Raw genomic sequence first — 16659 nt, forward strand, 5'->3', positions numbered from 1 at the left:
GGCCTGAAGCCTACCCTTGTAAGACAGAGACAGCTAGTGTAGTGGTCAAACATCTGGTGAACCACTATATTGCAACCCATGGGTTTCCTAGGAAGATTTGATCAGATAAAGGGTCCCATTTAAAAAATAAACATCTCCATCCAAATGTTGGGTTTGAAGCATCAGTTTGGCTCTGTGTATCATCCCCAGTCACAGGGTAAGGTTAAACGAATGAACAGAACAATCAAATACAAAATTGTGAAATGTCTGGCAGCCTCATCTTTGAATTGGTTGCAGGCCCTTCCTTTGGCTCTGATGAATGTACGAATGTCACTGAACTCTTCCACAGGCTGGACTCCATTCGAATGTCACACTAACAGACCTTTTCCAGCCCCTACACCTCCGTTGGCTTCTACAGACACTTGAGGCCCCCCAGGCTTGCAACAACTAACCATTACTTTCTCCCACCTCACAGAGAGACAGGCAGGTGTCCCCAGAGAACTTCATGTGTGTGAAAGTGTGTGGCTGAAAGTAACGAAACAAAAATTTTATGAACCTAGGTGGACAGGTCCCTTCCAAGTGACTGAGCAAATGGGAACTGCAGTCCATTTGCTGGGAAAGGGGGACACGTGTTTCCACATCTCTTCGACCCAACCTGCAACGGGTCTGGCCATTCCTCCACCGGCTGGTGAAGGACGAGCTCCTGACATCGGTCTGGACGAGATCGTTGAGAACTACTCAGCCAAAGAAAGTTCCTCACTTGAGGAACCAACACAGGCAACTGCCTGCTAGTGACATCAATCGACAGAGGTTAATTCACTTTTTTAGGCAGAATAATTCCTGTGAATCAACCTGGGACCAGGTAGTCCACCCTAAGGTCCTGAAGAAGCTGACATCGCCCCAGTTCGACTCCACTCGACTCTTCTCAGCTCATCCCAAAGGAAAAGGTCCTGACAACTCATCCCAGAAGTTGAAAGGTGCAAGACCTCCCTCTGCTGAGAGGTGCTCTCCTTAAGGGAACTACCCCACCACAAGAACGTGAAGCCTCTCACAACTCATCAGTTTTACTTTCAATGTTTGATATTCATTTAAAGTAAAAAAAAAAAAGGTCCATTTTACTCACTGCTGTCTATTTCTTACTGCTATCAGTATTGTCTAACATTTGATATTCACCTAGTCCTTTCAAATTAGCTTTACGAATTGAAACTCTTGATTATCACTTTAAATATTTCATGAATATGTTCCTTAATATTTATCAGGGTTAAAACAATGAAATTGATGCTATGAGAACCATGCTTTTACAACATCAACTGGTGCTTGTTCTCTTGACTGCTTCATCGGGGGTGTATGTGTACTTCTTAACCAAACATGTTGTTCTTATGTTCCAGATGAAATTCACCAGTGCATTGAACCACAGTTGGCTGTACTGCGTAACCTTCAGGCAGCGATGGCAAAGGATAAACCTGACTCCTTTTCTCCGTTTGATTGGCTTTCCACTGGTCCCTTATGGTCAGTGTGTCTAAATTTTTTTATCCCTATTGGCACCATTTTACTTCTTATCTTGGGCTGTTTGTGCTGTGTGGTTCCTCTTTTACGTGCTTCACTTTTGCGTGCAATTTCTCACCCAGCAGCTGATAAACAGATGCTCCTGTCGTCTCTTTTTGATATTCCCATCCCTGACGATGACGCCGTGATTGTTTTTCTGGGTCCAATGGGGGATTGAGGGCTCTGTATGAATATATCTGTGTGTGTGTGTGTGTGTGTGTGTGTGTGTGTGTGTGTGTGTGTGTGTGTGTGTGTGTGTCAAATAATTCAATCGTGAGGATGGCACCAGGCTGTCTGAGGTCATGAAGGTTCTGTATGGAAAAAATCTCGTCTCTCGTGCCCAGAATGTTCTGTAATAAAATTCCGAAGGACTGTTCATCGTCTCCAGCCTTTATTCGTACCTCCAACATTCTCACTACCCGAAATCAAACGAACACACAGAGGAAGAAGTTGTAATTTTCTCCATCAAAGTACAGAGAAGGCCAGAGGGAGCTGCACTGTGTTTTTGTAGATCTGGAGGAAGCTTATGACAGGGTGCCCAGAGGTGAACTGTGGTAGTGTATAAGGAAGTCTGGAGTGTCAGAGTATGTTAGAGCTGTGCAGGACATGTATGAGGACTGTAAGACAGTGGTGTGGTGTACTGTAGGTGTGACAGAGGAGTAGAGGAGTTCGAGGTGGAGGTGGGACTGCATCACGGTTCAGCTCTGAGCCCCTTCTTGTTTGCTATGGTGATGGACAGGCTGACAGACAAGGTAAGGCAGGAATAACCATGGGCAATGATGTTTGCAGAATACATTGTGATCAGTAGTAAGAGCAAGGAACACGTGAAGGAGAAGCTAGAGAGGTGGTGGTTTGTGCTGGAAAGGACAGGAATGAAGGTTAGCCATGGTAAGACAGAGTACATGTGTGTGAATGAGAGGAACCCAGGTGGAAGATTGAGATCAAGAATGTGGAAGATTTTAAGTACTTAGGGTCGACAGTCCAGAGTAATCGAGATTGTGGACAAGAGATGAAGAAGTGTGTACAGGCAGGATAGAACGGGTGGAGAAAACTGTCAGGTGTGATGTATGATAGAAGAGTATCAGCTAAAATGAAAGGAAAGGTGTACAAAACTGTGGTGAGACTAGCAATGTTGTTTGGCTTACAGACAGTGTCAATAAGGAAAACACAGGAGACAGAGCTGGAGGTAGCAGAGATGAAGATGCTAAGGTTCTCTCTGGGAGTGACCAGGAAGTATAGGACCAGAAATGACTACATCAGAGGGACAGCACATGTTAGAGGTTTTGGAGATAAAGTCAGAGAGGCCAGACTGAGATGGTTTGGACATGTCCAGAGGAGAGATAGTGAATATATATTGGTAGAAGGATGCTGAGTTCTGAACTGCCAGGCAGGAGGCCTAAAGGAAGACCAAAGAGGAGGTTTATGGATCTAGTTAAAGAGGACATGAAGGTAGTTGGTGTGAGAGAAGAGGATGCAGAGGATGCAGAAGACAGGGTTAGATGGAGTCACTGTAGCGACCCCTGAAGGAAAAAGGTGAAAGGAGAAGAAGAAGACTGAGAATTGCAATGTCAAATTATTCACTAGAGTATAATGCACTGGTGAGCAGCATGCAGTGCCAGGCCTCCCACCTTCATAGTAGATGAGCTGACGAGTCAGAGACAATTTTTTTCATTGTTTACACTGTAGCAATATTCATCAAAATGTTGCACAATATGTTAAATGTTCTGAAAGAATTTATTGTTGTTCAGACAAAAAAAAGCATTGTTTTCTTGTCTTAAAAATGATAGAAGTGATCATTTGCTTAAAAAATACAGCAGGTGTCGCAATGACTTTCAAATATTTGAGTAAATCAACATAGAGTGTTTCATTTTTAAACATGTTTTTTCTGATTTTTATTGCTATGTAAATTACAAATAGTTATGGAAAATAATTATTGATATGTAAACAATAACTTCACATAGTGTAAGAACAATTACTGCTATTTCAATATCAGTATGATAATGTTAGTTATCCATGCAGTGTTGTTTTTTGGGAAGTTTGTGGCAAACAAGTCCTGTGTAGCAAAAACAATGAGGACAGCAGTTAAAAGGTAAATGACAATCATTTTTAGTCTTTATTTTTGTTTTTTACATTATGCACAACTCTCATTTATTGTGTGCTAATCTAATTGCACCATGTATTTGTTATATGTTTTGATGCATTGTTATGCTTCATTTATGTCTGAATTTTGGGGGGCTTGGAACGGATTAGGGCATTTGCATGGAAAACGCGTCTCTCCTGACAAAATGTTCTACTTACAAAATGTCTTTCCACTGTACATTGCTTATCCTATTTGAATAACAATGGACAGCCATTGTGGGTACCATGCAGTCTTATCTAAATGTTACCAGGATGCCTCATTTGTTGCTAAGTTAAACAGCAAGACCTAAAGACTTTAACATTAATACATTCATTGTTTAAAAATTGGCTGTTTAGTATGAAGCTATAAATGGAAATATTATGTTTGGGTGTCTTTTGGCACGGAAAACACCAGGAATCTTTGGAATCGCTTAAATTATAGATTAGTTACATTGGGCCAAAATGAGAAGTGGCAGGGACAATGTGATAGGGTGACAAAATGACTGAAGCACTGAGCGACAGTGACTAAAGAAACGGGGGAAAAAAATGATAAGAACAAAGTTTTACTACACAATACTTTGTATATCATTTATATATATATATATAATATATATATATATATATATATATATATATATATATATATATATAATCTTAATGTAGCTTATTTTTTTGTCTAACTTGCTGATTTTCATAAGCACGAACCCACACTACAAGAAAGACAAAAAAACCCAACATTTAGACATTTCTCAATATTTGCACGTCATAACAACACTAACTTTGCATGTTACAATTTTTAAGGCATTTATTTAATTCAGCTATACCACAGTCGAACAAAACCAACACTGTCTCGAGGATGATTTTAGGTCTGATTTTTAATTTGTCATTGTGTACATTCAACAATGACAAATATTGTTACACCTTGTCTAACAATATGTACTTACCAGTAGAAACGATTGGGGGCCACTCTCTCATGCACCAGCTGCCAACTCTTCCCAAACTCCACTGAGCTGTATAGCTATAGAAAGACAGTCAGGCACCAGTAAGTGTGTGTGTAATATATACACTTATTTGTTATTTTATTTTTTTCTTACTGTGTTAGGTCATAACTCAGTGAAAATTCAACAGCAGTCCTATAATGATGAGTGGGACATAGCTCTCTCACAGTGTCTCACAGACATAATTACATGCAAATTAAATGAAGGAGTTATTTCTTTGAATACAGTAAATTAAATTCAAATTTAATTTTCAAACATAGATAAACAACATGGCGTGAGGATATTGAAAGCAAAGGGCATCATCTGTACACCAAATTAACACTTTCAGATGGTTATGCCACACCCAAAACACAAAAAAAATATGATACACATGTTCAACTGTATAAAATCATACTGTTCATTTGTGGCAGAGAGAAAGGCCAGCAGTGAAGAACAATGAAACCATTAGATAATGTGGGGGCAAAATAATGCATGGCTATGTCATACTTCATGGCTAGATCAGTTTTGGCAGTGAAAAACTCGATTGTGTAAAACCCGAAAGACAGGATGAGGTCAAAGCACTTGTTGCCAGAAGGTATTGGGTACTTGCCTGGAAAACAAATATTTCTTGTTTTCCCATCAAGGAAAAAAATACACACGCACACATGCACACCTCCACACATTCACATCTACACACACACGTACACACAAACATGGACCTGCGAGGTATAAAACAGTTGTGGAATATGAAGCATGCGGCTTTTCCCGCTGTTTTCCCAACTGATCTGGTGTGATGTACTGAGAATCAAATTAAAGCAATTCCTGTTTTGGCTGTAAAACATTTTTCTGCTGTTTCTGTCTATATTTCAGTTTTTGCTGGAGTATAGCACTCTCACCACATAATTGGCATTGTCGGCAGGATACAGGACACAACATACTTACATAGCGAATCAAGAAGAACAAAAAAGACTCAGCTATTCTTGTTTTGGTTTAGTTAAGGACATTTCTCCTCTCCCCAAGAGGCTTATTCAGTTTTGATTGATAAAGAGTCCAGACACTTACAATGTACTCCTGCTGGAGCAGAAAAAGAAGCACCAAAACCGCCACGGCAATGAGTCCTTACTATTCATAAGACGGTCATAGTCCCACCCACTCTCATGTAAGCTGCTATGGTGAATGGTTGTTGTGGTTTTGCGCAATGGAGGTCAATAGATCTTATCTTAATCGTTTTCCTCTATTCAGAGATGGGTTTTGCAGTTTGATAGACATGGCTTCTTTCACTGCTCTCTCAAAGTGTCCATTTCACAAAGCCGGTTTAGTGGGTAAGTTGTGGGTAGTGGGTAACCTGGGTAAGGTAACCCTGAAATCAGGGAAAACCAGGGCTTGGGGTGTCACAAAGGTGTTACACAAACTTAACCCAGAGTCAGAGGAGTAAACCTAGCCTGTGTCAGAAAGTAAACCTCTTGGTTTGTTACCACAGTAACAGACTCTGAAGCTAGCCTGGTCTGGAGGAGGGGCCGTGTCACAAAGCAGGTGCAGTGGAAACCCAGAAAAAGTTAACCCTGAAATCACGGTTCTCGGTTTCACAAAGGGGGGTAACTTAACCCACAGTTAGAGCAGTAACCCTGGCTTGTTTCACGTAGCGAGGTAAAGTGAACCTCTGGGTTTGTTACCACAGTAACAGACTCTCTGAACATAACCTGGTCGGGAGCAGGTTTTTTTCCACAAACCCAGGGTTTCTTTTGACTCAGCCCCCTTTCACCGCCGCTCGCGCGGCTTCATTTCCTGGTTCTGTCGGACGGAGATCTGACCGAAGTAAGGTTCAATAAATAACTCCGTATTTCAGAGGTATTTTAGAGGCAAACATGTCATGTCCGTTTGACGTGGAGCTCCTTGATAGAGTTTCCGCATTCATTCACAGAGAATTTAATATGTTTGTATCGCGTTCAGATGTCCCATCATATCCTGTCGGACAGTTATCTATATGATCGGTACCGATCATACTGATCATGCTGATCGATACACAAACACACACACCCACACACACACACACACACACAGCCATCGTCACATCTGCAGAATGAGCGCTGCATGTAGCGCTCCGTTCACTTTTTCATTTTTTTTATTTGCAAACGGTAATTTTCCTATATAATGTGGGAGATGCTCAGTGCGCCTCGCCTTTAAACTTTTACCCCAGTTCTATTTCCCTGGAGAGAAAACCGTCAGAATCATCAAGGAGGAGTTCCACAGGACTGCATGTGAATGATGTAGAAATCTGATTAATTTGAAAGTATGTTCTCTCAATGATATTGTGCTGCAGTCCCAGACATTAATTTCTTTCGGATGTCCCAATGTAATCTGCTGCCATAGATGGTACCCACATTCCCATCAAGGCTCCCTCACATAATGAAGGTGATGATGTGAAGACGATGTCCATTCACAGCAAATATATGCAGGTACAAGTACATTGACTACTGTTTCTACACGTTAAAGACTGCCTCATAGATAAACTAACATCTGTCCAGATCACATGTGATGCAGCAAACTACATTTTCCACCTTTATTTGTATAGCGCCTAATCACTTCAGCAGACATTTCAAAGAGCTTTAACGGACAGACACCCAACAGAACCCTCCAGAGCAAGCATAGCATACTGATGTGGAGATGGAGTGGTCCTAATCGGTTCCTGACTCACAGGTGTATGATGAGTCTCACCTGAGCAACAGACTAATGCATTAAGATTAGCACAATAATTCACTTGTCTCCATCGTTTAATCCACTCTAATGAATCTACTTTCCATCACAGGAGTCTGATGGTTGTTTTCTGGGGGACAGGGGTTACCCATGCCCAACCGAAGCTGCTGACCCCTTACTAACCCAGGCCTCCAACAGAACTTCTAATGGGTTCACTGCAGGACGGGAGCCTGGGTGGAGATGACCATTGGCCTGCTGAAAGGCCGTTTCCAGTGTCCATGACACCTCAGGATGATTCCTGAGAGGACCTGTGATGCAGTTCTGTTCTTCATAGTAGTATTGCCGCTATCAGAGGAGAACAGCACCCTACCCCACAAACTGAACACCCCGATGATGACCCCATCCACCTGCCAGCTATCCAGGGAGACAGAGCAGTGACTCCATCTGTCAGAATCATTTCAGAGTCTGTGTAACTCACCATCACCACAGCGGGCAACAAAAACATACAATATACATTTCATTTGGTCATCTTTATTACTTACAAATACAAAGTTATTTATTCTTCTTATAAAGCGGTTATAAGCAGTACAATGCCACGGCCACTGTTGTATGAACTAAAGCAGTTTTGGCTATGACTGTATGACACGAGCTAATGTCAGCTCTTGATTTCAGTTCTTAGATAATATCGGTGTATTCAATGGTGTGAATATCCTTCTCAACTGTTTTTGTAACGTTCATATGCCGATTGACTGTTTTATTTACACAACAATAAAACATTTTAATGTATTTCATTATTTAACAGAACCTTATATAGATGAGAGTGAATTTATGTGCGTGAAAAGAGCGTTATGTTGGGGATAAAACAACCGAACACTCAAACGTCCACTTAATACTTACTGCACAATATCAAACATAATAAGGATGAGGAGGATCCCGAATGAGATGATGAAGTCTGACCTGTGTGAATGATGTTTTTATTTTAATTCTCAGCTGGTGACGTGCCCTTCTCCCCCCACTGGATCGCACCCTAAATAAAATAAATTAATAAACTATTCTTGAAGCCGTTTACTTCCATATTTTTACCGTGAGTGCAACGGACTTAGAACTTATGCATCGACTTGAGCAGCAATTCACTCCCACGACATGTCGCTCTTCTTTGCAGCTGCAACACTGTTCTCTTCTGAAAATGTCCTCAAAGTCTTTCTATTCATATATTAAAATCTGTACTCCGACTTCCGTAAAGCGTTGCGGTGCACGTATCATCCGTCGTCATGGTGAATCGATGAATCGGGGCTCCATTGATGATGGCTTTTTTTCAAATATTCGTGTCAGTTAAACTGCGGGTCAATTTACTCTGGGTTAGGAAAACTAACCCTGAACCGTGTTTGTGAAACCGAAATCCCTGGTTTTTCCAAGTTCAGGGTAAAGTAACCCAGAACCACAGGTTTACCTCAGGGTAGGTTAACCCTGCCTTCGTGAAATAGGCCCACACTGTCTTACTTGGATAAACCAATTAAATCAGCTGTAGCTGCCTATGACACACAGAGAAGATAGAGGGATCAAATTGCGCAACAGCTATGAAACGCAGAAAATGTGGGTGAATTTCTGAGTCGGTCACAGACATTTGAAATTAGTGGCAATGCATCTCCCAAAGGTGTAGCAGTCTCAAACTATAGATAGATAGATACTTTAATAATCCCGGAGGAAATTGCACATATCCACTGCTCAGCCAAACACCAGGAAAAAACAAAAACAAAACAGGACATACCACAAGACATACACTACACTAACAGACACATGTAGCATTAACAGTACATCTACTGAAAAAAATTGAATATAAGCAGTATAAAATTAAAATATAAACAGTATAAAATTAAATTAAATTAAATCCAAATCCATTTAACCGCGTGCTGACCTCGCCACCTCCCCCCCCGCTCCTCCTGAGAGAGTCATTGTACCCAATGATGGCACGGGGCACGAAGGAGGACCTCAGCCTCTCTGTGGAGGTGCTGTGTGACAGCAGTCTGTTGCTGAAGGTGCTCCTCTGCTGGGAGAAGGTGGTGTGCAGGGGGTGGCTGGTGTTGTTCATGATGGTCCTGAATTTAGACATGGTCCTGCTCCCTAGAACTGTCTCCACAGAGTCCAGGCTCAGCCCGACCACTGAGCCCGCTCTGTGGATGAGTCTGTTAAGACGGTCCATATCTCTTTTCCTGGCCTAACCACCCCAACACACAGTAGCGTATAACAGCACACTGGAGACTACGGACTGATAGAACATGAGAAGGAACTTAGGACAGATGTTGACGGAGGCCAGCCTCCTCAGGAAGTACTTCCTGCTCTGCCCCTTCTTGTACACACAGTCCGAGTTGAGTGACCAGTCCTGTCTGCTGTCTGGCTGCAGTCCCAGGTACTTATAGTTTCCTACCACCTCCACCTCACTGCCCTCGATGATCACTGGTTGTGGAGAGGGAGGTGCCCACCGGAAATCCAGCACCATCTCCTTGGTCGTGGAGACATTGAGCTGGAGCTGGTTCTGTTGGTACCACTCCACGAAGTCAGCCACCAATGCCTTGTACGCCCCCTCATCACCCTCCCGGATACATGCCACAATCGCAGTGTCATTGGAGTACTTCTGTATGTGGCATGTATCCGAGTTGTGCTTGAAGTCCGATGTGTAGAGGCTGAAGAGAATGAGGGAGAGCACGGTCCCCTGTGGTGCCCCCGTGCTGCTGGTCACCATAGAAGAAAAACAGTCCCCCATACGGACGTACTGGGGTCTGTCCGTTAGGTAGTCCGTGATCCAGCTCATGAGGTAGGGGTCTACAGCCATGGAGTTCAGTTTGTCCTGTAGGAGCCGGGGCTGGATGGTGTTGAAGGCGCTCGAAAAGTCAAAGAAGAGCACCCTGACGGCACAGCCCCCGGTGTCCAGGTAGGAGAGCACACGGTGGAGGAGGTAAAAGACAGCGCTATCAACCTCAACCTTGGCCTGATAGGCGAACTGCAGAGGGTCCATTGCACCCTGCACCCGTGGACACCTGAGCTCCAGGACCAGTCGCTTCATTACGTGGGAGGTAAGAGCGACCGGTCGGTGGTTGTTGAGCTCAGTAGAGTGTCTTTTCCTGGGTACCGGGTATAGGTCATATATCTGGCGTGACCTGATGATGCCTCATCACAGAGTATGTAATTTGTGTGGATGAAAAGGTGCAGCAGTGGCTCAGCGGTAGAGCGGGTCGTCCAATGTCCCTTTTACCTCTCCCTCCTGCCCAGGAGCATGAGCTGACAGAGGTGTCAGCTCACCTCCCGAACACTACCGAAGCGCCCTTTACCGAGCCGCCATTCCCTTTACAACTTGCTCATTGGGGGTGCACAATGAATGTCCTCCCCCTCACCTGCATTCCCACAGGACCCCTGTGCGTGTGTTATGGGCCTGTTCACACTAATATATACAGTATATTAAAAAAAAAAAAAATGTCCCTCTCACCCTTTCAGGGTGGTATTTGTGTGTCATCCTCAAGCTCGGGTCCTCTACCAGAGGCCTGGGAGTCTGAGGGTTCTGCGCAGTATCTTAGCTGTTCCTAGGACTGCACTCTTCTGGACTGAGGCTTCAGATGTTGTTCCAGGAATCTGCTGGAGCCACTCTTCCAGTTTGGGGGTCACTGCCCCAGGTGCTTCTACTACCACGGGGACCACATTAACCATAACCTTCCACATCTGTCCCAGCGGTTCTTTCAACCCTTGATATTTCTCAATCTTTTCATGTTCCTTCTTCCTGATGTTGGCATCAGCTGGAACCGCCACATCTATCACCACTGCTCTCTTCTGCTCTTTGCCCATCACCACTATGTCCGGTTTGTTAGCCAGTAGCTGTTTGTCGGTCTGGAAGCTGAAGTCCCACAGGATCTTAGCCTTGCCATTCTCAACCACCTTCGGTGGTATGTCCCATTGGGATTTGGGTACTTCTAGTCCATACCGGGTACAGATGTTCCTGTACACTATCACAGCTACTTGGTTGTGCCTTTCCATGTATGCTGAGCTGGCGAGCATCTTACACCCTGCTACCACATGCTGGACTGACTCTGGGGCTTCTTTACATAGCCTGCACCTTGGGTCAGATCTACTGTGATAGATATTGGCCTCTATTGCCCTTGTACTAAGGGCCTGTTCTTGTGCTGCCATGATCAGTGCGTCTGTGCTATCTGTCGCTCCAGCTTTATTCAGCCATTGGTAGGTCTTCTTGATATCAGCCACTTCCTCTATCTGACGGTGGTACATGCCGTGTAGGGGCTTGTCCCTCCATGTTGTCTCCTCCTCCTCTTCTTCCTCCTCAGGCTTCTGCTGTCTAAGGCATTCACTGAGCAGTTCATCTGTTGGGGGCCATCTTCCTGATGTACTCTTGGATTTTTGATGTCTCATCCTGGACAGTGGCCCTGATGCTCACTAGTCCTCGGCCTCCCTCTTTCCGCTTAGTGTACAGCCTCAGGATGCTGGACTTGGGGTGAAACCCTCCATGCATGGTGAGGAGCTTTCTCGTCTTGATGTCTGTGGCTTCTATCTCCTCCTTTGGCCAGCTTATGATCCCAGCGGGGTATTTGATGACCGGCAGTGCATACATGTTGATGGCTCGGATCTTGTTCTTGCCATTCAGCTGACTTCTCAGGACTTGGCCTTACTCTCTGGAGGTATTTGGCTGTGGATGACTTCCTTGCGGTCTCCTCATGGTTGCCATTAGCCTGTGGGATTCCAAGGTATTTGTAGCTGTCCTTGATGTCCTCTATCCTGCCCCCTGGTAGGTCGACCCCTTCAGTTCTGATCATCTTGCCTCTTCTTGATAGCATCCGGCCACATTTGTCTAATCAGAATGACATCCCTATGCCGTTGCTGTAGATCCTGGTGGTGTGGATCAGTGAGTCAATTTCTCGATCATTCCTGTCATACAGCTGGATGTCATCCATGTAGAGGAGATGGCTGATTGTTGTCCCACTTCGGAATTGGTATCCGTAGTCACTCTTTGTGATGATGTGACTGATTATATATATATATATATATATATATATATATATATGCATGCAACTACTGTACTAACCTGTATGTAGAGTGGAATCTTAATGTCCCTTCAGGGATTAATGCAGTAAAATAATAATAATAATAAAGTATGATTAATTATTTATTTAAGTATATGACTAACTTGTGATTTTTTCATTATGACATTCTGAAATGTCACAAGGCCACAACTGGAATGTAATTAAGTTTGCTCTAAAATTAGCCAAAAATAATTTTGATGCTCATATCAAAAGTTTATTTTTTAGAAGAAAAAAAAACATTATTATAATTTAAATATAATTTCACAATGTTGTCTACAGTGTCATTTTAAAAAACGAACCTAGTACAGTAGTAGTTGTGGGTGTTTCAACTGTTCATCATGTAAAAAGGCAGAGGTTATTCAGAATGTTTCTCATTGTCAACAGATGCTCTTTTGACAGGACTCTCCATGTAAACTTGAACTGAATAAGAATAGTTCAATAAATCTAAGGAAGTTGTTTTTGTTATTTGTAATTCCTTTTCATGTAAGCTGTTCATAACTAAGCAAAAATCACTTCATCTGATTTGTTAGTCAATCAAATTTGTCATCACTTCCATCACTTTGTCATCACTTTTCTCTGTATATGTGGGAGTGTGGTATCCTGGTTCTCTCTAGATCAGCGGTCCCCAACCTTTTTTGCGCCACGGTCCGGTTTCATCTGTCACAGTTCGGCGTAGCAGTGCTGGTATGTGGTGGGGAGAGGGGCCATGCTTGTGGGTGGAGCAACAGCTCCACGCCTGTGGGTCCTCTCCACACCTGATACTCATCCACACACCAGTAACTGATTTCACACCTGACCTTCATTTGGGTTCTTGTCATGAGGCCTTTTAAGCCAGGGTTTTTTCAGAGCCTGTTGCTGGTTCATTTCTCTAGTTTGGTTCCTGTTGGTCTGTTCTGAGTTTGTAATTCTGGTCTGTATGGAGAAATTTTGAGTTAGTTATTAAATGATGGAGGAGAAAAGATTCACTTTTGGTGTCCTGCATTTGGGTCCATACCCCTTCCTTCTTGACATCATCTAAGACAGTATTTTCATCAAGCGGCCTCATTTGCTTGATAATCGTTAATGGCTCCAAGATGGCTGTAATCTAATAATAATCAGCTGCAGTGGTCTTATGTCAAATGCAGGCATCAACAGACAATGAACTTTTTTTTTCTTTCATAAAATTGATAATAAACATCTCTTTAAACAATTTTAGAAAGAAAATCCTTGTTTCATATGAATTAAATTAAAAAAGAAACTTGATTCAAGTGACAGCTCTAATGAGGTTTATCTGAAATACAGCGACTTACAATCAGTGCACTGAACTTAGACACGTGACTGAGAACTGTCAAGAGGCACAGACGCATGCATGTCTGTGTGTAATACCACACTTTTCATGTCACTTTTCAAAATAAAAAAAATGTTCTGTACTGCCCTGCATCTAATGGCCCATGGCACGGTACAGGGTGAAGGAAATTTTAATTTCATTGTTCAGGTCTTTACATGGGAAAAGCATTTAAATCCTTTGGTCATCTTCTCACCCTTAGTTTTGTTCTCCGGGGTTGTTGTTCTGGCTTATTGCTCAGATTTATTGCATATGAAATACTGATAACATTCCAAGACCTTCTAACCTTTAGGGTTAGAAGAACATTTGGTGAAATCCTTCCACAGGATTTACTCCCCTCACACACACACTTTGTTCTTTTGCTTAACTGTAAATGAGGTCTGCTCACAGGAAACAATTAACACTTGCTAAATAACCTCAGGCCCCGTCCACACGATAACGGATTTTTTGAAAACGCAACTTTTCTGTTGCGTTTACGCCTTCCGTCCACACGACAACGCAGATATCCGGAACGAAAACACAACTTTTCAAAAACGCTGGCCGAGGTGGATTTTTTAAAAAACGCTGGGTCTGCGTTGTCATGTGGACGATGTATCCCCGGGACTTTTTAAAAACGCTGACGTCTTGCCTGCGACAAAAACCACTGTAACGTCATATTTATGGGCCCGTATGTTGTGACAACAAAACACAGAGGTTTCCTATTGGATAAAATTTGACTCAATACTGCCACCACATGGTTTGGCACGCTTATAGCAGTCTTCGAAAACGCACTGACGCGTTTACGTGTGGACGGAGATTTTTTTAAAAACACTGTGTGGACGTGAATCGTTTTCAGTGCGTTTTTAAAAAGTTCCATTTTTTAAAAAATCCGTCATCGTGTGGACGGGGCCTCAGTTTCCCAGCCTTTGAAGATGCAAGATAATTTATGGGCCCTGAGGTTATCATGCACCATTTGTCTGTTTCACTGTCCCTTCAACATTTGTTTCTCAGACTGTCCCTTTGAATTTAATTGCATTCCTGTAAAAGAGTCATGTAACATCATGCCTGTCTTCAACAGTATAAATACCACTGTCTTGAGATAAGAATTTATTCTTCTCGTACCGCATTCACCATTGTTCTGTAGTATTGGAGAATGACCCGGAGCTCTGTAAGTAAAGTACCATGAACTTCCAACCATCGTCTCAAGTCATCTGTATGCCCTGATCATCTTGACGAATGCGCTGTGGCGCTAGTAGATCGGACTTGCGGAGGCAGTGGCTCAGCGGTAGAGCAGACGTCTTGTAGACAGATCGCCCCAACCATCGGAGGCTCAAATCCCGCTCCCGCCTGGATGTCACCAGGAGTGTGAGCTGACGGTGGGAGGCGTCAGCTCACCTCCCAGCCACTGCCGAGGCGCCCTTGAGCAAGGCACCGTCCCCCCTACAAGCTGCTCAATTGGGGCGCGTTCCAGAAGCCGCTGCCCGTCACTCTGCCTCCCTGATGGGTGTTGTTTGATTTGTACTGTCAGTTTGTCAGCTTGTCATGACAGCTTTTTGTGAAAGGATTTTTGGTGGCGCAGTGGGTAGTGCTGTTGCCTCACAGCAAGGTGGTTCCGTGTTACGGCTCTGTGCAGAGTTTTCACGTTCTGTCTATGTCTGCGTGGGTTCTCTCCAGTTTCTCCGGCTTCCTCCCACTTCCAAAAATACGCACTTCAGGTTAATTGGCCGGCCCCAAATTGACCATAGGAATGTGTGTGCATGTGCAGTTGTCTGCGTCTCTGTGTGGCTCAGCGGTGCACTGGCGTCGTGCCCCGAGGTTTCCCCGCCTCATGCCCTGAGCCAGCCAGGATATGCTCCAGCTCCCTGTGACCCGCGACGGCGGATAAAGCGGTGGAAGAAAATGGATAGATGAAAGCAATTTTGAACCCATTTGCAAACTAGTTATGACTTCATCTCTCTTGCAGAACCTATGTCGTCTTGATGTTTTCTGTCTCACCATGAAAGTGTGCCAGTTTACCATTCATCACTCAGTTTTTTGAAGTGATTTCTGAATTGTGCATTTTTGACACAATTATTCTAACACCATCAACTTTACAGACATCCTGTATTTTAAAATCAGTTGTTCAACTGGTCTGACCCATCATCACCCCTTAAGGAAAAGCTTTGACCGACATCAAGGAATAATTTCAACTTTTGCTTTACAATAACATTCAGTAACAATTGAGTAACTGTACTCTTCAAGTTTCTTCAGTCACATATTGTGGCAGTAAAAATTATTTGAAAATAAAAAGTGAAAATATGACAAATAATAGTGCACTATGGAACAATTTCAATTTCTTCAGTTTTGATCCACAAACTGAATTAAACAAAAAGTGCAAAAAATTAAAATATTTATTTTTTGTATCCTTAATTATTTAAAAACTATTTAAGTATACATAATTGACTTTTGATTATCTTTTCTTCTTCTCCTTTCGGCTTTTCCCTTCAGGGGTCGCCACAGCAAATCAATTGCCTCCATCTAACCCTGTCTTCTGCATCCTCTTCTCTCACACCCATTACCTTTCTGTCCTCTTTCACTACATCCATAAACCTCCTCTTTGGTCTTCCTCTAGGCCTCCTGCCTGGCAGTTCAAAATTCAGCATCCTTCTACCATTATTATATTCACTATCTACCCTCTGGACATGTCCAAACCATCTGAATCTGGCCTCTCTGATTATCGTGTAAGGCGGTAAATATTGAAAATCATTGTGCTTCTATGACAATTACACAGTACTAACTGCAAACTTACTGACATAATAGACCTGAGTTTGGTTGAGTTAATGGGAGAACTGGGGATGTTTTTTGGTTCTCAAAAGAGTCCCAAGGAATGGAGTTATAGTTGACAAAGCAACTGTTCAATGTCCAGTCTGTTTCTGTGTTTTGTCTTCAGCTGAACTAGAGCTGAGAAGCCATACGCACAGGG

The 16659-nt window shown here is 43.1% G+C and overlaps 1 protein-coding gene across 6 annotated transcripts in view; it reads right to left on the reverse strand.

Moving 5' to 3' along the window:
* LOC137600376 (VPS10 domain-containing receptor SorCS1-like) overlaps positions 1 to 16659 on the reverse strand; it is a 278303-nt gene that overhangs the window by 179268 nt on the left and 82376 nt on the right. For all 6 annotated transcript variants that reach the window (XR_011036931.1, XM_068321971.1, XM_068321970.1 and 3 more), the window contains one exon: positions 4587 to 4660. Coding sequence is in view for 5 of the 6 variants with exons in the window: in XM_068321971.1 (XP_068178072.1) it covers positions 4587 to 4660 (74 nt within the window). In the remaining variant the exon portion in view is untranslated. The remainder of the gene's footprint in view (positions 1 to 4586; positions 4661 to 16659) is intronic.

The sequence above is a fragment of the Antennarius striatus genome, chromosome 8 (genome assembly GCF_040054535.1).
Source record: "Antennarius striatus isolate MH-2024 chromosome 8, ASM4005453v1, whole genome shotgun sequence".
Taxonomy (NCBI): Eukaryota; Metazoa; Chordata; class Actinopteri; order Lophiiformes; family Antennariidae; genus Antennarius; species Antennarius striatus.